Below are 22,795 nucleotides of genomic sequence, written 5' to 3' on the forward strand. Positions count from 1 at the left end.
ACACATGCAATTTAAATAGCCTTTTACTTTTTGACCACATTAGAAAAGTCTGAATATGCTATTAGTTAGACCATTGTCTACACTTAACTGTAGACGACAGCTAGTCATTGTATGAACACAAAAGCAAAAAATATATAATTTGTGTTTCCTCAAGCGAGACAGTTTAATGTCCCGAACTACAATAGAAAAAACATTTGGTTTGATTAATAAAATTGGCATGCATATTCAAATGGTTGAAATACCGGATGCATGTTAAGGCTTCAATAACTGTTTCTAATTTAGCAACCTCACCTGCACATAAACTATAAAAATATAGGCGTTATAAACTATTTGGGGATGCTTTCTGGTACTTTAAGTTGTAGTTTACCTGCACATTTCCGGAACGGGGGTCGTTCTGGTGTATATGTACAAATATATTGATATAGAGAGAGAAGCTAAATATCCGAGTATATTTCCGACGGTTGCTAAATTTGAACTTGAAATTTTAAAAATAGATTGCAATCTCAGTTGTTTCTACCTCAGGGTTGCAGGTGTTCATTGTCTATCTTAAAGCTCAGAAGAACAATGCTTTATGCATGTGAATTGAAATGTCACTGGGTGCAGGATACACTCTAGGTGTGGCAGAATCGGTTTAATTTCGTGCTAGACGTGTCCAGATTGAAACACTAAAGAGGACACATGCGGAGATCCATCTTTAATGACTAAGAATTACGTTGTTGTCTTTTGATCCAGGTGAGTGGACGATGTAAAGGCTTTCTTTGGAAACAATTAATTGCATAATTGTATTACCAGGATTTATCTTACTTAAAGTTCTACTTGCTTTGATTCCATAGGTAGACCTATTCTGAAGAATGTAATACTGTGAATGGCATATGCCAAAACGTTGTTGTATTTTATTATGAAAGTTTATTCTTTCCGTTTATTTTTTTCTCGACTTTCCTTGATAGAGAGATTTGTACCTTGGATTCTTGTATTATTTCATAAATAAAACTTCCTTTACAGACCCTCTTGTTCTATAAACACTGTATCTGTTCGGAAAATACACGAGTGTTCTTTTTATATTATATATTAAAGAATATTTTAGATCACGCGTGATTGCCCCACTTGTGAACAATCTTAAGTTATTTATTATTCTTTATATGAATCATATCTGAAGATAATTAATACTGAGCTTCCGCTGAATGGCTGAAAGTGGGTCCTTGATGTTTATGAATTAGATGTTAAAAAGCAGGTGGGGAGGGTATAAGAGAAATTAAGCTTTCATCCTCTGGAATGATGATCTGTTCTAGTCAGCTTCAGGTCATAATTATACAATATTTTAGCATAGGCTTGCATTCACTAGTAATTACAATTTCACAGTCATGGAAACATCCTATCTCTGTATGACTGAGAGCTTCAATTTCCGTTTTTAAAAGAATAACATATACATGACATGTCACTAAGATCCTTTTCTACGAAATATGCATAACATTTATCAAACTAAATTATTCTTTAAACCTGAGGCACAGCCCACTTATTTGAAAACACTGCTCATCTGTGATGTAGTTTTGAGAACCGTCATAGAGAATGTAGTGCTCTTGGTGCTATTCTGACGTCACTTCTACGTCTTTGTCTCCTTGTCACCTTGTTTCAACCTTTTTGTCCGTAAAGGATGCTAGCGTTTGATTGATAAACCGTAGGATTGTTTAATTTCTTAAGTGCTTTAGTTTGTATTAAGCTTGTTTAGCACTGTGCATTTCCTGCTTACAGTCTCTTAGTACTTTTTTTAAGTACAGACAATTTTAAAATAGTATAGCAGTTGCGTTTGTACTTAAGTGATCTGAAACAGTGTTCCACAATGACTAATAATAAGATTCACAAAGAGTTAACATGGGACAATCATGTTATTTATCTGTACGTTTCAATCTAATCTTTTAAATCTGTTCACTAACGAGACTATGCAATGCCCTTAATTCATGGCTTATATTACATGAAACTAGTATGACAGGTTTCATGTGCAACCACATCGAGGATACCAGTCTTCTCAGAGACATCACAATCCAAGAAGTTTTGAAAGTATAGTCTCGTTTACATTTAACGATGGCGTTTAATTACCTTGCTTAACAATAATATTTGATCATCATAACAACAGTGCTGCGTTTCTTTGTTAGTTTTGGCAGCATGTTTATTTATTATTATTATTATTATTATTATTATTATTATTATTTAATTATTGTTTTTTTATCATATGCCGAATTTACCACTTAAGTTTCTCTATGTATTGTTAAATCGTTAGATGATACCATGTCAGTATTTTGTTAAGTGTATAATGTTAAATAAGAAATGTCTTATACTGGTTTTAAGATGTTGCATTTTTCTACGATTTAAATATATTTTTCCAAAACGACATTGTGTGTGTCAGTGTCTCATTACACCACGTATTGCACATCAACTGCCATTTGTTAGTCGTGGAAACAGGATAGACTATTGTATATTGAAGAGAGACAAGTTGCAGAAGCGTTTAGTAATTAGGGGGTGTAGCGCCTCCTAGTGGGGATTATTTAAGTGTATGGGTCGAAATTTACCCCAGAATTGTTATCTCGATTTACTGGCTACTACAAGAAAATTATCAAAGCGTCTGTTAAAATGTGTCCACACTTACCTGGGACGTATGTATCACCAATAAGGTAATTTAATGATGTTCTGTAAAATATGAGCGAAATATGTCCTTACCAAAATTACAATTATGCACCACAGTTGTGTGTATATGTAATATGAATGTATATTAGATATATTTTGTGTATATTGAATCAAATATACCTTCGCTCATTTGTCCATAAGACTAATTTATTAGGTTTAATAGATACCTTCAGTCCCTGCAAAATTAACACTTAAGTAAGAGCCCAGGAGTTGGAATCTGCAAGGCATGATATTTATATTATTTTTATTATACCAAGGTTCCATCGGGAAATATAGAACGCATAGAACACATTGTTCTGCGTAATTTCTAATATTGTAGTTTACTGTGTATCTGTTTAACATTAAAGTTGTGGAGAGAAAGAAAAAAAAAACACGCAGAGCAGCATTTTCGTATTGTTTTATTATGTTTGTATAATCATTCATACGAATGTTGGATGGGCATCCTTCGGTTTATTGTATTTAGTCTGATATGTTTGCTTGAGCAATGCTGTATTAGATATGTGTGGTATTTAATTGCACTGGGATTGATGCGTATCCGTTTTGGTAATAAAACCAACGATGTTGCAATGCCACCCCTCCCTCCCTCCCTCTCTCCTCCTCTCCTGCTGCGCTCCACTTCAAACGCGAAAAGTTCGGAGTCCCCCTTCGCTTTCTCTCATGATACAGATAGGAGTTGAGACAAGGTAATCCTCGCCATGTGAGGAGGCGGTGCGGGATGGGAGGCGGGGTGTTTTTCATTCAAATCCTTGGCTGGGCCTATAAAAGGGGAAGTTCGGCACAGTGTAGCAGAACAGATGAGAGGAGTGACCGACTCGAGTTGTAACCTGGGGGAGATGCAAAGAGAGCTTGGCTGAGATGCAACAATCTGCCGGTGTGCAAACTGTCAAGGCGCTGAAGACTGCAGCTGTCTGCTTGATTCTGCTGCCTCGCTTTCTGGTGGCAGCCTTGATGTTGTGGCTGCTGGATTTTCTGTGCATAAGGAAGAAGGTGTTGCTTAGGATGAGGGAGCAAGAAGGGAGCCCCGATGACCCCCCCCTGTGCGTGTCGGACTCCAACAGGATGTTCACCTGGGAGTCTTTGAAGGCGGTCTGGCACGGGCAGAAGCTGGACTTCTATAAGACGGCGCATGTTGGATATGTAGCGCCCAACACTGAAGTTGTGCATGTGGGAGAGAAGAGGAAAAGCCGCATCTTGGACTATGCAAGAGGAAAGCGACCGCTCGTCCTCAATTTCGGGAGCTGCACCTGACCCCCGTTTATGACGCGCTTGAAGGCGTTCCAGCGGGTCGTCAGTCAATACGCTGACATCGCAGACTCCCTCCTCGTCTACATCGAGGAGGCGCATCCATCCGACGGCTGGGTGAGCTCCGATGCTCCTTACCAAATCCCCAAGCACCGCTGTCTGGAGGACCGCCTGAAAGCAGCGCAGATCATGAACTTGGAAGTCCCTGGATGCCTTGTAGTTGCTGACACCATGGAAAACTCCTCCAATGCCGCTTACGGGGCGTATTTTGAAAGACTTTACATCCTTCACGATGGAAAGGTGGTCTATCAGGGCGGGAGGGGACCAGAAGGGTACAGGATCTCCGAGCTGAGGAACTGGCTGGATCAGTACAGGAACGGTCTTCACAATTCCCAAACGGTGGTGATCCATGTATAACGTGAAGAATAAAGACTATTTATGTGTATTGTCTACAGGAAACTAAGAAACGAGTGTTAACAAAGCTGCTATTCAAGTATTAACATGCTACAACTATTTATCTGTTGTGGTAACGAAGTATTAAATCTCACAGAACTCTTAAACAGTGGTGATAATGTACAATGCATGAGTGCAGACTAGCCTGTACGGTTTCACTTTTGTTTCGTTGCTTCATCATTTTAACTCGTGGTCGTGTGCCCACTGTACATTTTGTAAATATGTATTTGATAAACGATGCCATTGTTATTTTTATATTGTAATCATTTGAAAATGTATTGCACCGAGGTGAGTCCGTGCAAGCATGGCTATTACTGGTTACTCTAGTGTTCTTGTGAAGTTCGGTTTTTAAATGGTCCACAACCAGAAAATCGGTACTGATGTAATTTGATACTAGAGCATGCAGTGATGGGCGAATTCTCTAATGATCAACCTAGGATTAATTTTTTTGTAAATTATGCATACGTTTTTTTTTTTTTTTTTTATTGAAATTTGATTTTTATATAATAAAAGTAAAGGTAAAACGTAACTTGTGTTTTTCCCAGAGAATGAAATCAAACAAGTGGGTGCAACCTATATGACTGCAGCGTGGAGCCCATATGTGGCGCACCTGTTGTAACTTATAGAGTGTGACATTTCCGAGAACCTGTTTTGAATGTACGATATGTTGCTTTACACGGGCTGCAGGCCAATCCAGAGTGTTGATAACTGTCCAGTATCTCGGGAGCAGAAACACGCAAGCACTGCAAAATCGGCAGCTTATGTTTTGTACACATATGTCCATGACATGGTACGTGTCAATGTGTAATACTGATTTATGATGGGACAGGTATTCTACTATATGGAACTCCAGGCTTTGCGTTCGCAGGCAAAATACAGTTGTCCTGTGGAGAAAATGAGGCGATTACTTTGTCTAAACCTAGAAAATGTAGAAAACGTCGGATACATTGCTATATATATATATATAATTTATGCCCAATAAAATTGGTTTTAACATTTTAACTAACGTTTTAGTCTATTTACATGATGTATTGCTTGGCTGCAGGAGGAATATATATATATATATATATATATATATAAGCTTGCTCGATGATTCATAAGCTTTCTTAATCGCCATTGGATGTTATTATTTCGTAATCATCTGGTCAACAAGAGAGTTAGTATGTTTCTTCACCGTTAAATTGTTACCTGGGACTATGCATAGTGATTTAGGATACCACCTCTGCTGAATTTAGACTGTTAATCTTTGTAGTGTGACAATGTAATATATTCCGTCAAAACACGTTAATAAACGTTAATTACTCTTTTGTGACAGGTCGACCACTACTGATTATTGATCTCGGTAACGTTATGCCATTTTTAAATATATTTTGGTTGCTTGAGCGCGTAGCACACCTGGTTAAGACGCTTTGCTTCACTATTGATACAATTATTTCGTGGAATGTGCAGCGCAGATTGTGATTTCCATTTCTATCGCATATATACATTAAGGGAGTTCAATTAAATGCTCTACTGACTTAATGTTAGTGCATAAACCTGTGCTGTACATTCCCCATATGTACACATGTTTCACCCCATGCAAATGTATTCAATAGTAAGCCTTATGTATTAATTCAGCCGATTATCAGTGATGAAAAATACAACTAATACTTTTTACAGTGTTTGAAATGAAATGACCAATGAAAACATGAATAGCCATAGATCAATGGTACTGAAGCAAGAGCATATGGGAATTAACAGATGGGGTGTTTTATAAATCAATCATCTGAGGTCTGAATACTGAAAATAATTAGTATAACTGGTATGATGCATCCCCCTCAATGTTGAAAGAACATTACATTGTTCCCCCAATAATGTATGCCCAGCTCTGTAGGCGTAGGGGATGCATCTCCCCAAATAATGACAGTGTCCGCCTTGATGGAGTGATTACTGAAAACATATTGAATATCAAATGGCACTCAGTGAGAGATGATCAATGACCACCTTGCTGACCTTGAGAACTTTTGTTTGATTTTGGGATCAATAGTCTAATACATTTCACCATATTTCTCAGTTACACTACTTTAAAACTGTAAATAGTACCCCCTTGATCATGACAAACATGCATTTGATTTGTTTTCTCTTTTAATATTTTTTTCTGTTTATTTTTTTAAATGATTCATGTTTAGTTCGGCCTTTGAAAACTGGGTGGTCAGTCATAGGTTAAACCACAGAAATGGCACAACACGAGTAAAACATGCTGCCAGAGATGCTGTAGGATAGGCCCATTGACACCTGTTGGAACTGTTCATTCCTTTCATGAGAACCTTTTGAACCAAAGGAGAAAAAAACAAGAATATTTTTTTTCTCCCTGTTAAAAAACAACCTAGACAGAGTTGTTTGCAATTGTCTGCACCTGAGCAGTTAGCATACTATCCAGAGCATGATCTTACCATTTTGTTCTGTTTTCCTTAATCTGTCTTTTGCCCATGTTTACCAAGATCATTTTTTCCATGCCACTCTGTCCCAGTAGCTATAATGAGATCAGCTGAAGACATCATGTATTGATGTTATTATGACAAATGAGGACACGTCAGTGTAATTTAAACACCACACCATCTCAGATAAGATTGGAACTGAGGGTTTAATTCTGGGTTTTAAACAACAACAAAAAAAACAAAAAAGGTTTCATTGTCTGATTAAACTTCTCAATTATGACTTCTAATGTGATTAAACTAGCAGTTCAGAAGCTTAAAACTTTTATTCCTTCAGGGCAATGTTGTAGTTTTTAATGACATCTGCAGTTAACCAGTGTTTATCCAGTGTAAGATGTACTGTTACATACCAATATTTAAAAAATGTACTCTCACGTAATTGAATAAGTATGTCATTAAGGTGCCAAGGCAGGCTTCAAATCCTGCTGGGATCGAAAAACATCAACGGGCTGTGTTCCCCAGTGTTTGCTCCCAGATCTTTTGCTCATAGTGAATGGTGCATCTGAGGAGAACAGATTAATCTTTATGAAAATCAACAGAACAATGCCAGCTGCATAGCAGGGGGTTTCCATAGCCTCAGACAGCAAATCAAATGGTTTGGGGTTTGGAAAGTTGAGAGCTGAATTGTTCCTAGCTGCAAACCTGGGTTCCTGGAATTCTAATATTGCAGAGGTAAGGGAGGGAAAAATTAATTAGTATCAGCTTTCATCACTACATCATCATTACACCAAAGGTCAGACCTCAGCAAGATTAATTACAAAGATCCCAGTCTCAAGAGGTGCTCTCCGTGCACACAATTAAATATTCTTGGTTATATGATAGTTTCTAATTAAAAGGTAGATTTATTGTGCATTAAAAACAATGACCAATGCTAAATATAAAGTAGGTGTCTAGATCTTTAGTTGTCCTTAAGCTACATGATCTGTGCACCATGGAAAGAAAAGCGCTCCAAAACAGAAATTACTTGAGGGTCAAACAGTCATATTTATCAGTTAAAGGTAAAAACCTGCATGGTGCAGATTCCGACAATTTAGTTTTTGGTTATTTTGGTGTGGAGGGATTGTTGTGGTTAAAAAACAATCAGTTCAGTCTTCTCCTGTCACAATAAACCTGGTTATTTTGTATATTCTGTCTTTTTGTAGAAGGAAAGTGTAATACATTTATTGGAAATTAAGTTTTTCAGCTGAAGACTAAAGATATAATTTTCAAAGATGCTCTCAGCTGCTGACTGTATGATGCAATGGGCTCCCGAGCATTTCACGATTGAAGATCCCACAGCTGGTGTTTTAAGTCTACTGTTGTCAGACAGACACCAGCCACCCCCTACATTAATGCAAGCTGGGGGTTTGAAAGTGATTGCTTTGGGCAAAATAGTTTAATCAATTAAAATTAAAACTAGAGCAGCATTACTTATTTAACAGTTGTGGGTAAATATAACCCAGTGTTTCTTGTGGCCCAACTAGTTGCCCTTTAAAGCATTAAAGGAGAAAATATTTTCTGGCCATATTAATGACCATTTAAACAAAGGTGAAGAACATGAAGTGTTATGACCTCTGTGACGGAAGGAAAAATCTTGCACAATGCCTGTCTGTGCTACTTAGACACTTTTTACCTCTGAATGTGTAGTTGTCTTGTAGCATTCCATTCACTGTAGATAATCTATTATGAAATATGACAGTAATTGGGCCATATTCGAAAGCTGTACCAATTCCAGTGACGTTTTAAGAAACACAAATCCTTGTTCTACCAACGTGACTTTGAACTACTTCCATTTATTTTGCCATTTAAGCTGTTTGGCAAAGGCACTAGCGTACTCATTAGTATATCCCATACAGATGGAGGCACTGCTTTTTCGCATGTACAGAAACTTTGCTCTCATTAGCCTCAATTTATAACCTCACCTCAGGGTAAAGCAGCTGAACGTCTCTATAAGTCTGAAGAGGGAAGCCCAATTTTATCCTGTCAAAGTGTCTTTCAAATGCAAATGAAGCTCTGATTTAGGTTATGCTGAAAACGGGTTTTGAACTTTTGAAGAAAGTCTCACTCATCATTAGCATTCATGCTTTTTAGTTAAATAATTATCTATCTCTTTTTGTGCCAATTGGGACACCAGCTTCTGTTCACACAGCTCTTCTCCAGAGTTATTGTCACATTTTTATTTTTTTAAGTTTGCTGAATACCTTGGAGTGCTCTGTATATCCTATTTGCATTGTGCTAATGCTCCAAGTAATCACATCACTTCTATCTGTAAAAAGGAAGGTTTTTAAGATTCTGTTATTTTTACTTAATATTTTAATTGATTTTAATTTGTTAAATGTAATAATAAATATCAACCTACCTAATGTTAAATGTAATTCAGGCATGAAATGGAGAAAATTGCTGTGTGCATATTCAGCTCTGGGAAACATTAAGAGACCACTGCAACATTTTAAGTTTCTCTGGTTTTACTATTTATAGGTATGTGATTGGGTAAAATTAGGAAGAGTTCAGAAATCAATATTTGATTTTCAATCACAGCTTTCATGCATCTTGGCATGCTCTCCACCAGTCTTTCACATTGATGTTTGGTGACATTGTGCCACTCCTGGCGCTAAAATTCAAGCAGCTCGGCTTTGTTTGATGGTTTGTGACATCCATCTTCCTCTTGATCACATTCCAGAGGTTTTCAATGGGGTTCAGGTCTGGAGATTGGGCTGGCCATGACAGGGTCTTGATCTGGTGGTCCTCCATCCACAACTTGATTGACCTGGCTGTGTGGCATGGAGCATTGTCCTGCTGGAAAAAACAATCTCAGAGTTGGGGAACATTGTCAAGGCAGAAGGAAGCAAGTTTTCTTCCAGGACAACCTTGCACGTGGCTTGATTCATGTGTCCTTCACAAAGACAAATCTGCCCGATTCCAGACTTGCTGAAGCACCCCCAGATCATCACCGATCCTCCACCAAATTTCACAGTGAGTGCGAGACACTGTGGCTTGTAGGCAAAGCTGAAAATTTGACTCATCAGAGAAGATGAGCTTACTCCAGTCCTCTACGGTCCAATCCTTTTGGTCTTTTGCAAACCTCAGCCTGGCTCTTTTTTACTTCTCATTGATGAAGAGCTTTTTTCTAGCTTTGCACGACTTCAGCCCTGTCCCTAGGAGCCTGTTTCGAACCATCTTCGCCATGCGCTTCACCCCAGCTGCTGTTTGCCATTCTTTTTGTAGGTCACTCGAATTTGACATTCGAATTTGTTGGCGGTCATCCCAGTCATTTTTGCCCTCTGCGAGTCTGTAGCTTTGTTGTCCCCAATGTCTGCTGCTTGACCTTGTTCTTATGAACCGCTGTCTTTGAAATTGTAAGGATGGAAGCAACCCAATGCTCACTGTATCCCTCTGCCAGTAAAGCCAGAATTGAGCCCTTCTTTTCCTCACTCAAAACTTTCCTTATCAACTCTTTTGGCAGGGTCAATAGTTATTTTTTGATTCCAATTACTTTTGAGGTACTACTAGCACTGTTGTTGCCATCCAGCTGGTCCTATTGCAAGAGGATAGTGATGACCACAGCAGTGTTTTTTATACTTTTCCTCATTAAATAAGATTTGGTTCAGGTGATCACCTAATCAGTACCTCATTCAGTAGAATGAGGTGTGCCTGTGTTGGAATTCAACAGACACTGGAATGGAATGGCTGCCATACATGTAGAGATGCTGATTTAAGTGTTCTCTTAATTTTTTCCAGAGCTGTATATACACTGATCAGCCATAACAGTATGACCACCTGCCTAATATTGTGTAGGTCCCCCTTTTGCCGCCAAAACAGCCCTGACCCGTCGAGGCATGGACTCCACTAGACCTCTGAAGGTGTGCTGTGGTATCTGGCACCAAGATGTTAGCAGCAGATCCTTTAAGTCCTGTGGGGCCTCCATGGATCGGACTTGTTTGTCCAGCACATCCCACAGATGCTCGATTGGATTGAGATCTGGGGAATTTGGAGGCCAAGTCAACACCTTGAACTTGTGATTCATCAGACCAGGCCACCTTCTTCCATTGCTCCGTGGTCCAGTTCTGATGCTCACGTGCCCATTGTAGGCGCTTTCGGCAGTGGACAGGGGCCAGCATGGGCACCCTGACTGGTCTGCGGCTACTCAGCCCCATATGCAACAAACTGCGATGCGCTGTGTGTTCTGACACCTTTCTATCAGAACCAGCATTAACTTTTTCAGCAATTTGAGCTACAGTAGCTCATCTGTTGGATCAGACCACACGGGCCAGACTTCACTCCCCACGTGCATCAATGAGCCTTGGCCGCCCATGACCCTGTCGCCGGTTCACCGCTTTTCCCTCCTTTGACCACTTTTGATAGGTACAGACCACTGCAGACCCCTACAAGAGCTGCAGTTTTGGAGATGCTCTGACCCAGTCGTCTAGCCATCACAATTTGGCCCTCGTCAATTTTTCCTACTTCTAACACATCAACTTTGAGGACGAAATGTTCACTTGCTGCCTAATACACTCACCTAAAGGATTATTAGGAACACCTGTTCAATTTCTCGTTAATGCAATTATCTAACCAACCAATCACATGGCAGTTGCTTCAATGCATTTAGGGGTGTGGTCCTGGTCAAGACAATCTCCTGAACTCCAAACTGAATGTCTGAATGGGAAAGAAAGGTGATTTAAGCAATTTTGAGCGTGGCATGGTTGTTGGTGCCAGACGGGCCGGTCTGAGTATTTCACAATCTGCTCAGTTACTGGGATTTTCACGCACAACCATTTCTAGGGTTTACAAAGAATGGTGTGAAAAGGGAAAAACATTCAGTATGCGGCAGTCCTGTGGGCGAAAATGCCTTGTTGATGCTAGAGGTCAGAGGAGAATGGGCCGACTGATTCAAGCTGATAGAAGAGCAACTTTGACTGAAATAACCACTCGTTACAACCGAGGTATGCAGCAAAGCATTTGTGAAGCCACAACACGTACAACCTTGAGGCGGATGGGCTACAACAGCAGAAGACCCCACCGGGTACCACTCATCTCCACTACAAATAGGAAAAAGAGGCTACAATTTGCACAAGCTCACCAAAATTGGACAGTTGAAGAATGAGTCTCGATTTCTGTTGAGACATTCAGATGGTCCGAATTTGGCGTAAACAGAATGAGAACATGGATCCATCATGCCTTGTTACCACTGTGCAGGCTGGTGGTGGTGGTGTAATGGTGTGGGGGATGTTTTCTTGGCACACTTTAGGCCCCTTAGTGCCAATTGGGCATCGTTTAAATGCCACGGCCTACCTGAGCATTGTTTCTGACCATGTCCATCCCTTTATGACCACCATGTACCCATCCTCTGATGGCTACTTCCAGCAGGATAATGCACCATGTCACAAAGGTCGAATCATTTCAAATTGGTTTCTTGAACATGACAATGAGTTCACTGTACTAAACTGGCCCCCACAGTCACCAGATCTCAACCCAATAGAGCATCTTTGGGATGTGGTGGAACGGGAGCTTCGTGCCCTGGATGTGCATCCCACAAATCTCCATCAACTGCAAGATGCTATCCTATCAATATGGGCCAACATTTCTAAAGAATGCTTTCAGCACCTTGTTGAATCAATGCCACGTAGAATTAAGGCAGTTCTGAAGGCGAAAGGGGGTCAAACACAGTATTAGTATGGTGTTCCTAATAATCCTTTAGGTGAGTGTATATATATATATATATATATATATACTGCTCAATAAAATTAAAGGAACACTTAAATCATACATCGGATCTTGATAAACAAAATATATTAAAGATCAAAATCTTTACTGTACATTATGTAATTCGTTGTGAATAAAAAGACTTAACAACAGTCAATGGAAACTAAAATTACCAACCGATTGAAGGCTGGTTTCAAACTCACACTGAAAATCAAAGTAAACAATTGAAATCACAGGCTGTTCCAACTTGCGTGAATTTCATCACGGCAACTCATTATGTGACTCAGTAGTGTGTGTATATATATATATATATATATATATATATATACTGATCAGCCATAACATTATGACCATTGACAGGTGAAGTGAATAACACTGATAATCTCGTTATCATGGCAGTGGGTGGGATATATTAGGCAGCAAGTGAACATTTTGTCCTCAAAGTTGATGTGTTAGAAGTAGGAAAAATTGACGAGGGCCAAATTGTGATGGCTAGACGACTGGGTCAGAGCATCTCCAAAATGCAGCTCTTGTGGGGTGTTCCCGGTCTGCAGTGGTCAGTACCTATCAAAAGTGGTCCAAGGGAGGAAAAGCGGTGAACCGGCGACAGGGTCATGGGTGGCCAAGGCTCATTGATTCACGTGGGGAGCAAAGGCTGGCCCATGTGGTCCGATCCAACAGACGAGCTACTGTAGCTCAGATTGTTGAAAAAGTTAATGCTGGTTGTGATAGAAAGGTGTCAGAACACAGCGCATTGCAGTTTGTTGCGTATGGGGCTGCGTAGCCGCAGACCAGTCAGGGTGCCCATGCTGACCCCTGTCCACTGCCGAAAGCACCTACAATGGGCACGTGAGCATCAGAACTGGACCATGGAGCAATGGAAGAAGGTGGCCTGGTCTGATGAATCACGAGTTCAAGGTGTTGACTTGGCCTCCAAATTCCCCAGATCCCAATCCAATCGAGCATCTGTGGGATGTGCTGGACAAACAAGTCCGATCCATGGAGGCCCCACCTCGCAACTTACAGGACTTAAAGGATCTGCTGCTAACGTCTTGGTGTCAGATACCACAGCACACCTTCAGAGGTCTGGTGGAGTCCATGCCTCGACAGGTCAGGGCTGTTTTGGCGGCAAAAGGGGGACCTACACAATATTAGGTAGGTGGTCATAATGTTATGGCTGATCGGTGTATATAGAAAGGGCACTTGGTAAGGGGTGGCATTTTAGATCAGGAGGGCAGGACCTCCCCAGCTCCTCCCCCCTCTTAACAATTCACATAATTTGATCCGTTAATTAAAATATATTGCGTATTTGTTATTAAAAGTATTTAATTTAATAAACTCCTGTAGTTGTCAAATGTTTAAAACTGCCAAAGTAGAAACAAATCTACACACATTACACCCCAGATTACCATCTCCACAATCAAGGAAAGTGTGAAATGTTTTCATTTCTTGCCCCAACTCTGAACTCCAGATGTTTTGCCGTAGACTCTCTGATGTCACTTGCAGTGTTGTCGTCCTTTCAATCTCTGCCTCAGTTGCGGTTGATGTCGAACTACAAAGTACCCGATTTTTGTTGTTTTTGTTAATACTGTTTCTGAAATATTGCAGCATATGGCAAGCCATTGTGACATTTAATCCTTAACCAGATGTTAAATAGTATGCATTTTTGATATCACAAATACAATTGTTGATATTATAACGCTGTCATGCCAGGAGACGGCACTGTGTCGAGGAGGGGGAGGGCTGCTCCAGTATTTGCATAAGGGACAGAGGCACGCTGGGAGCAGCCCCCCTCATAAGAGATGGACAGGACTGGGTGGGAATGGGAGATTGTAAATAGTTTGACCACTATGGTTGTAATTGTGACATTGTCCTGTGAGCCTCTGACCCTTCTGTATTCACCCTTGTCTGTCTGTTCGGTAGAAAGGAGTCCAATACCACCCCTCTGGTTTTCCTGCCTGTCTGTGTCAGTTCACTGCTGTTCTTTTCAGAACACACGAGCAAACAGTTAAGATTTTAAAAAGTTTTAAGTGATTTTAGAATTGTTTTAAAAAATATATATCATAAGTATTACAATTTTGTATGTTTTTAATTTTGAAAATGTAAAATACTTCTCCATTAAAAACAGTATTTTAAATAAAACAGCGTTTGCCCTTAAACTGAAGTCTGCACCTACTCTGAACTCACTAACACTTGAAAGTGTTACAATATCAAGAATTGAATTTCTGATATCAAGAATTAACTGCTAATTGCTGATATCGACAAATGTATTTTTAATATCAGAAATTGTATTCTTGATATCAAAAATGCATACTAATTTACATTCAGTTCCTATTTTTTAAATCCAAAATGCATACTAATTAGCTTCCGGTTTTATTTTTGATAAGCAGGGCAGGGCAGAGCAGGGCAGTGTCAGACATTAACAATGAGAGGAGGCCAGTCTGAGAGTTGAGGTATTCACATCTACTGGGGACTTTTCCGAAGAATGGGAGTAACTATAACACGGAAAGCAGCCGAAACCGGATGCTAATTAGAATTCATTTTTGATCTAAAAAATAGAACCGGATGCTAATTAGAATTCATTTTTGATCTAAAAAATAGAACCGGATACTAATTAGTATGCATATTTGATATCATATATAGAACCGGATGTTAATTAGTATGCATTTTTGATATCAAAAATAGAACCGGATGCTGATTAGTATTAATTTTTTATATGAAAAATAAAACCGGATGCTATATAGTATTAATTTTTGATATCAAAAATAGAACCGGATGCTATTTAGTATGCATTTTTGATATCAGGAATTCAGTTTCTGATATCCAAAATACAAATTCTGATATAAAAAATGCAATTGTTGATATAAAAAATACCAGATAAGTATTGATACAGCAATTGAATTCTTGATATCAGCAATTGAATTCTTAAATTTCACAATGGCTTGCCATAGTAGCAAAGATTCCTGGTGAGATTGTAATTATCACCTCAAAAAAGCTGCTGTGTATTTTGGTCTGAAACTACCGAGAAGCGGCTCACAGATGTTACCACGGGACAGTTCTCTATTTTGATTGGCCATGACTTGATATGGAGTCATCCAGTTACCGAGAGTCAGTTTTCGCAGGAGACTTTTAAGACCATTCATCTGGCACATTCTCACATTCTCACATGCACTGTTTGTATGTAAATTGTTATGTTAATAAGCAGTCTTTATTATGTATTCTCATAATATTATTCCAAACAAAACAAACAGGGAAATATTTAAAATAAATGTTTTAATAATAAAAAAAAATGAATTGAGAAAATTGAGAAAGTTTTGGAGTGCTGCTCCAGTTCTATACCCCCTGCATATATGTATCATCATCATCATTAGCCTATATCAATCAATCCTCTACTGGATGGAGGCCTCCCCAAGATGTTTCCACTTGCTTCGATCTCCCTACAAAGTGTATTATGTCATCTTCCAAATTTTCTTGTCTTGGGATCCATTCCAAAGCTTTCTTTGTCCAACTTTGAAAGTTTCTTCTTGTCTTCTTGTAATATGTCCAACCCATTTTAACATATTCTCATTCAACAATGTCATTTTTTGTTGTTGTTGTTGTTGTTGTTGTTGTTGTTCTTGGATCTATATATATATATATATATATATACAGCACTATGCAAAAGTTTTAGGCAGGTGTGAAAAAATGCTGTAAAGTAAGAATGCTTTCAAAAATAGAAATGTTAATAGATCATATTTAGCAATTGACTAAATGCAAAGTGAGTGAACAGAAATCCATATTTGGTGTGACCACCCTTTGCCTTCAAAACAACATCAATTGTATTAGGCACACTTGCACAAAGTCAGGGATTTTGTAGGCATATAGTCAGGTGTATGATTAAACAATTATTCCAAACAGGTGATAATGATCAACAATTCAACATGTAGGTTGAAACACAATCATTAACTGAAACAGAAACAGCTGTGTAGGAGGAATAAAACTGGGTGAGGAACAGCCAAACTCAGCTAATAAGGTGAGGTTGCTGAAGACAGTTTACTGTCAAAAGTCATACACCATGGCAAGACTGCGCACAGAAACAAGACACAAGGTAGTTATACTGCATCAGCAAGGTCTCTCCCAGGCAGAAATTTCAAGGCAGACAGGGGTTTCCAGATGTGCTGTCCAAGCTCTTTTGAAGAAGCACAAAGAAATCGGCAACGCTGAGGACCGTAGACGCAGTGGTCGGCCAAGGAAACTTACTGCAGCAGATGAAAGACACATCATGCTTACTTCCCTTTGCAATCAGAAGATGTCCAGCAGTACCATCAGCTCAGAATTGGCAGAAAACAGTGGGACCCTGGTACACCCATCTACTGTCCAGAGAAGTCTGGTCAGAAGTGGCCTTCATGGAAGACTTGCGGCCAAAAAGCTATACCTCCGACATGGACTGATGAGTCAAAATTTGAAATATTTGGCTGTAACAGAAGGCAGTTTGTTTGCCGAAGGGCTGGAGTGTGGTACACAAATGAGTGTCTGCAGGCAACAGTGTAGCATGGTGGAGGTTCCTTGCAAGTTTGGGGCTGCATTTCTGCAAATGAAGTTGGGGATTTGGTCAGAATTAATTGTCTCCTCAATGCTGAGAAGTACAGGCAGATACTTATCCATCATGCAATACTATCAGGGAGGCATCTGATTGGCCCCAGATTTATTCTGCAGCATGACAATGACCCCAATCATACAGTGACATTCATTAAGAACTATCTTCAGCGTAAAGAATAACAAGGAGTCCTGGAAGTGATGGTATGGCCCCCACAGAGCCCTGATCTCAACATCATCGAGTCTGGGATTACATGAAGAGAGAGAAGCAACTAAGGCTGCCTAAATCCACAGAAGAACTGTGGTTAGTTCTCCAAGATGTTTGGGCCAACCTACCTGCCGAGTTCCTTCAAAAACTGTGTGCAAGTGTACCTAGAAGAACTGATGCTGTTTTGAATGCAAAGGGTGGTGTGGCAGGGAGGGGGTTAATTGTCCCTCCCTGCCTGCTCATGGACTGCAGGTGGCTGGGGTGATTGATCAATTAAGGTCAATCAACCCCAGCCACCTGCTATATAAGGAGACCTCAGCCTCCCATTCGGGGTAGAGGGTGTTGGAGAGTCATTTGGGTGTGGGAGGAAACCTGCCCATATTTGTGTATGTTGTTTTGTTTGAGTGTGTATGTTATGTGTTTACACAGTGAAGACTAGGTCCAGCTTGTGTATTATTCTTTGAGTTTTGTGTATCTTTTTGTTTGGCCATCGTGCCAGTTTATTTTGTTTATTAAATAAAGACTTACTTTGTACCTGCAGTCCATCTCCAAGCCAAAATTACTGGCTACCACGCCACAGGTGGTCACACCAAATATTAATTTGATTTAGATTTTTCTTCTGTTCACTCACTTTGCATTTAGTTAATTGACAAATATAATCTATTAACATGTCTATTTTTGAAAGCATTCTTACTTTACAGCATTTTTTCACACCTGCCTAAAACTTGCACAGTACTGTATGTATATATTTTATATAATTGTTTTTGAGGCATGGCATAATTATTAAACACCATAAATATTACCAGAGCAGCATCCTGTTTTGACTTTGATTCACAACATTGCACAACATAAAGGAAAACACTACTGTTCTCTGAGCACAGCCCACTTTTCAGTGCAACAACGTCTTTAATTTAACTAATTTTGTAAAGATAACATCAAAGTGATTTTACATAAACAGAAGACTGTGTGCCTTTCCAATACAAATTATTTATTTGCATAACAAATTATTAGATATGTTGTTAATTTTAAAATAATTGAGATGACAACGACCTTAAAGGTATGCATACATAGTAGTCTTATTTTTCAGATGTGCAATTGAACTAACTACAATTAAAATACCAGACAAGATTATTCAGCATTAGGCAGGTGCAATTAATTCTGATGCCAACAAGACATTCTGAATTCATATTTGAATAAAAACACATTTTAATAAAGCTGAGTGTCTGTGAGTCTTCCTGCCTTACAGCTGCTTGACGAAGTCCACATCCCTAGCTGCCCCCTGGCATTGTGAAACATGTATCTCCTGTCAGACATCTGATTTCTTCCAAGTTGGCACGTGTAACTTCTGCATATTTGAGAAGAGCAAATGCAGTTGAATTGATATGCTGAAAAATTAAGTATGCCAAGAAAGTTGCAATTGTTGACTGACTGGTGGCAGTTCCAGGGTGCAATACTCTATTAATAGTCAGTTCTAAGACTAATTTATTAGACTTCCCAGAGCCTTAATTGGAGATCCTCCACAGATTTGTCTATGTTTTTGTTATAAAGTAATCACCACCCCAACACACACACACACACACACACACACGTTGGTGCCGCTATCATTATGAGGACTCTCCATAGACATAATGACTTTTATACTGTACAAACTATAGATTCTATCCCCTAACCCTAACCCTAAACCTAACCCCCATAAAAAACTTTCTGCATTTTTACATTTTCAGAAAAACATCATTTAGTATGTTTTTTAAGCGTTTTGAATTTTGGGGACATTGGCAATGTCCTCATAAACCACAATTCTTGCATAATAACCTTGTAATTACCAGTTTGTAACCTAAAAAAAGTCCTTGTAAACCACATAAACCAACCCACATACACACACACACACACACACACACACAGACTACCACTGCATGCTTTCAAAAGTGCATTTAAAAGGGCTACGGTGCACACATTAAGAGAGGACTAATAATTCAGAGCAGCCTGTACAAGAACACATTTTTAATGCACCTGATATGCACAGCACTGCTGTAATCCTACAATGTGAAATTTACAGAATGCAGAGAGCACAGGATGCCATTATGTACACTATACATACAGACAGGGCATTCAAACCTTTTGGTGGTTTGTTTATTGTTAATATTTTATATTAAGCTGAAAACGTTTTTTATTCCCTTGTGCTTGAATCTGTTCTCTATATCTTTCTAATTATGTCTGAAGTTTTTATGACGGTCTTTTTGTGGAATAATCCTCTGTAATTGCTTGATTTATATTGACTTTGCGTCTGTTATTTATGTATTTGTCACTGACAGTGTAATTTTGACTTTGAGGTGCAGGCTACTGTGTCTTAATAGGGTGGATATGAAAATGATTTTCAGGGAAAAGCTAGATGTGTCAGCTGCCTCTGACACAACAGGCCATATTGCCACTTGTTGCTTGGTTACGCTGTTTTTTGGCTTCCGTATTGCTGTAAAACGACAATGCTGAAGGTGCAGCTCTTGCCTTAACTGGGAGCAGCAAACAAAGTTTTGAGAGACATAATATGTTGTGCCTTGATCCCCTTCAGCACAACTACTAACAAGAAGCTGTCTTTGTAAAATGTGTTGTTGATGCCCATGAAATAAATGATAGGCTAATTCTTTATAATTTTGATAATATATCTGAAGAATATCTGGAAGTTTCAGTTGTGTTAAATTGTTAAATGTTTGGCACCATTCCTCCTACACAGCAGGGAGGGAAGCTAAGAGGTAGCTGATGGGTCTGGCTGTGTGCCATTGGCCCTATTGGCACAGGCCTCTGGAGGCCAGGTACTGAAAGACAAAGTGGTGGCCTGCGCCTCTGGGAAGATTTAGAAAAATAAGTTATGTCAAGTGTAGGTGTGCCCAAAATCCATCATCATATTTGTGAAGCCTGACGGTTTTATATTTAATATTTATATAACTGCTATAGACTGGGGAAATCTGTGACCTACTTATTTAAATCAAGTATGTAAAAGTTCAAGGTGTTAGACATCCCAGAGGCACTTTGACCTTCAAGGACTGGGTATTGAGCACCCCTGGTTTAAACAATGTGATCTGGACAGACAGGTTGATCAGCTTTGTTATGTGATACAAATAATCTTGCAAATTGTTATTATTATTATTATTATTATTTTTTTTTTTTCAATCATTGTTGGTGAAGAATGCTGCTTATAAAATGTTAAGAGTTCCTGGTTTCTTTGACGACTATCTATATATTACAGTTATGTGTAGCTTAAAAAAAAAATAATAATAATAATAATAATAAAAAAAAAAAATATATATATATATATATACTAATTTTCTGCTCATTACAGTCTATTTAAGTGGCTGCCAATGTATTTGTTTCCTCGTGATTGTTTTCATCTTTGTCCTTATTTCACCCCAAATGTGAATCCAATTAAATCCCAAACAAGATCAAATGATTGATCCCACCACATTATAATATTTGGTGGCACTCATGTGTTTAACAGATAAATCTTCCTTAATTATTCTATGTAATGGGGAAGTACAAAGGATAAATTAAACGATAATATATTCAATTAAATCCATTTGTTCATGGATCATTCATATTAATAGAATAGACTAGTAAGTTTAAACTTGACACCTAAGAAAAAAGTCTGAAGTTCCTTATGAATAATAATAATAATCATACTAATCATTTTTTTTTTTTTTGCTAGAATCAGTAAATGCTGCATCACATTTTGTGCACTTCTCTTCTGTTGTGAAACTTAATCAGCGTTTCCATAGCTACTACCTTGAATAAGAAAGTATTCCTGGACACAAAAAACACAAAAAACAATCCTATTCCTGCACCCTTGCTTTTGTTATTTTTCAGGGTGAAGAACTGTTCATAATAGCTCAAGAATCTCGTAAAACCAGGCCCAGGAGTGCCTCTAAGTACTCAGTTTGAGGGTTGTTATGTAGTCATTTGGCAGAAAGACACATATGTGCTATTGAACAAAGTGAGAGTGATTGAGGAAACCCTCAAGAACAATACCAAAAAAATCTATTTTGGTGACCTGCTAATTTTAAAATTCAGTTTGTATAGTACCTTCATTAAACGTCTGGTTCACCCTGAGGTTCCAAACTGGCTGCTGTCTTTCCCAGGACTCTCTAGCTCAGGCACTATATATATATATATATATATATATATATATATATATATCATTAAAAGTTTTTTCTTGTCTCTTGCTCTGCCTTCCCTCCAGTTCTTACAAACTCCTTACCACAAACTATGAAAAACAGCATAGCTTGGGCGCTGACAGAGACTGTGACCTTGCTGTGCCCAGGATTTGGCTACCACGAACCAAAAGAGAGGTATACACAACTCTCCTCCTCCTCCTCCTCCTCCTACCCTGACTACAGCACTCTGGTTAGATAGTCTCTCTAGGAAAGTGTTTAACAGTCACCTCAATGCTGTCACTGTCGACAGAGGCAGTGGCATGAACTCCTAGGGATTTGTTTGCATTCCCTGGGGATGGGAATGTTTTGAATTGCAATTATGTTTGGGGGGCGGTGTAATAAAGCATCCACTTAACATATGGATAGCAGATTTGAAACATGAAAATATATTTTGAATATGGGTTTCTATTCAAAGAAAAACCAAAAATAAATACATATTTAATAATATCAATACATACATTCATACAAACTTAGACGACAGAAATTAATTCTCTGTTTTTTAATTGACTATTTTATATCTAAAAGTACAATCCTGTAAATGGGACCAAAACAGTTAAAACATCTTCTCCACTGACCTTTCTTTTCACTTCCCATTAGTCATATTACTGAAGCCCGCTGCCCTGATTCAGTCTTTCACAGTGCACTCTCTTTCTGTTAGTGTGAACAAACATTTGCACCATTTTTGGACTCACTGTGTGAATTGAGCTCAAAACCAAATCATCATCAGCAACAACCGCAAACACAACAACAAAGACAATAATAATGATAATAATAATAATTAATATAATTCGATCTTAAAATAGTTCAGAGTTACCTGTTTTAATATTTGCAACATTGATCCTTGATTCTCTGCAATCCAGCTTCTGCACAGCTCACTCCACTGAGACTGCTCTCCTGGCTGTCACTGACTCCCTCAGCTGTGCTCGGGCGGCCTCCCTCTCCTCAGTCCTCATCCTCCTTGACCTCTCTGCAGCATTTGACACTGTCGATCACTCCATCCTCCTCTCCTGCCTTGCTGACCTTGGAATCTCTGGGACTGCTCTCACCTGGTTCTCCTCCTACCTCAGCGACCGGTCCTACCAAGTGACATGGCGAGGCTCCTCATCCACCCCCCAACCTCCATCCTGGGCCCCATCCTGTTCTCTCTCTATACTCACTCCCTGGGCCCCCTCATCGCATCCCATGGTTTCTCCTACCACTTCTACACTTCCAGTCTTTTCCCTCTTCCGACCCTCTCATCCCCTCTCGCATCTCTTCCTGCTTGTCTGCTATCTCCGCCTGGA

At 39.1% G+C, this 22,795-nt stretch overlaps 1 protein-coding gene and 1 long non-coding RNA gene across 2 annotated transcripts in view; both read left to right on the top strand.

The window, feature by feature from the left end:
* LOC136717024 (uncharacterized) overlaps positions 1-22,795 on the top strand; it is a 50,402-nt gene that overhangs the window by 24,474 nt on the left and 3,133 nt on the right. The window contains exon 2 of the long non-coding RNA XR_010805176.1: positions 21,539-21,647. This is a non-coding gene — a long non-coding RNA (uncharacterized LOC136717024). The remainder of the gene's footprint in view (positions 1-21,538; positions 21,648-22,795) is intronic.
* On the top strand, positions 3,425-5,376 carry dio3a (iodothyronine deiodinase 3a). The gene has a single exon (XM_066694577.1). The coding sequence runs from the start codon at positions 3,535-3,537 to the stop codon at positions 4,336-4,338; it is 804 nt and encodes a 267-aa protein (XP_066550674.1). The 5' UTR covers positions 3,425-3,534; the 3' UTR covers positions 4,339-5,376.

This window comes from Amia ocellicauda, chromosome 21 (assembly GCF_036373705.1).
Source record: "Amia ocellicauda isolate fAmiCal2 chromosome 21, fAmiCal2.hap1, whole genome shotgun sequence".
NCBI classification, from domain to species: domain Eukaryota; kingdom Metazoa; phylum Chordata; class Actinopteri; order Amiiformes; family Amiidae; genus Amia; species Amia ocellicauda.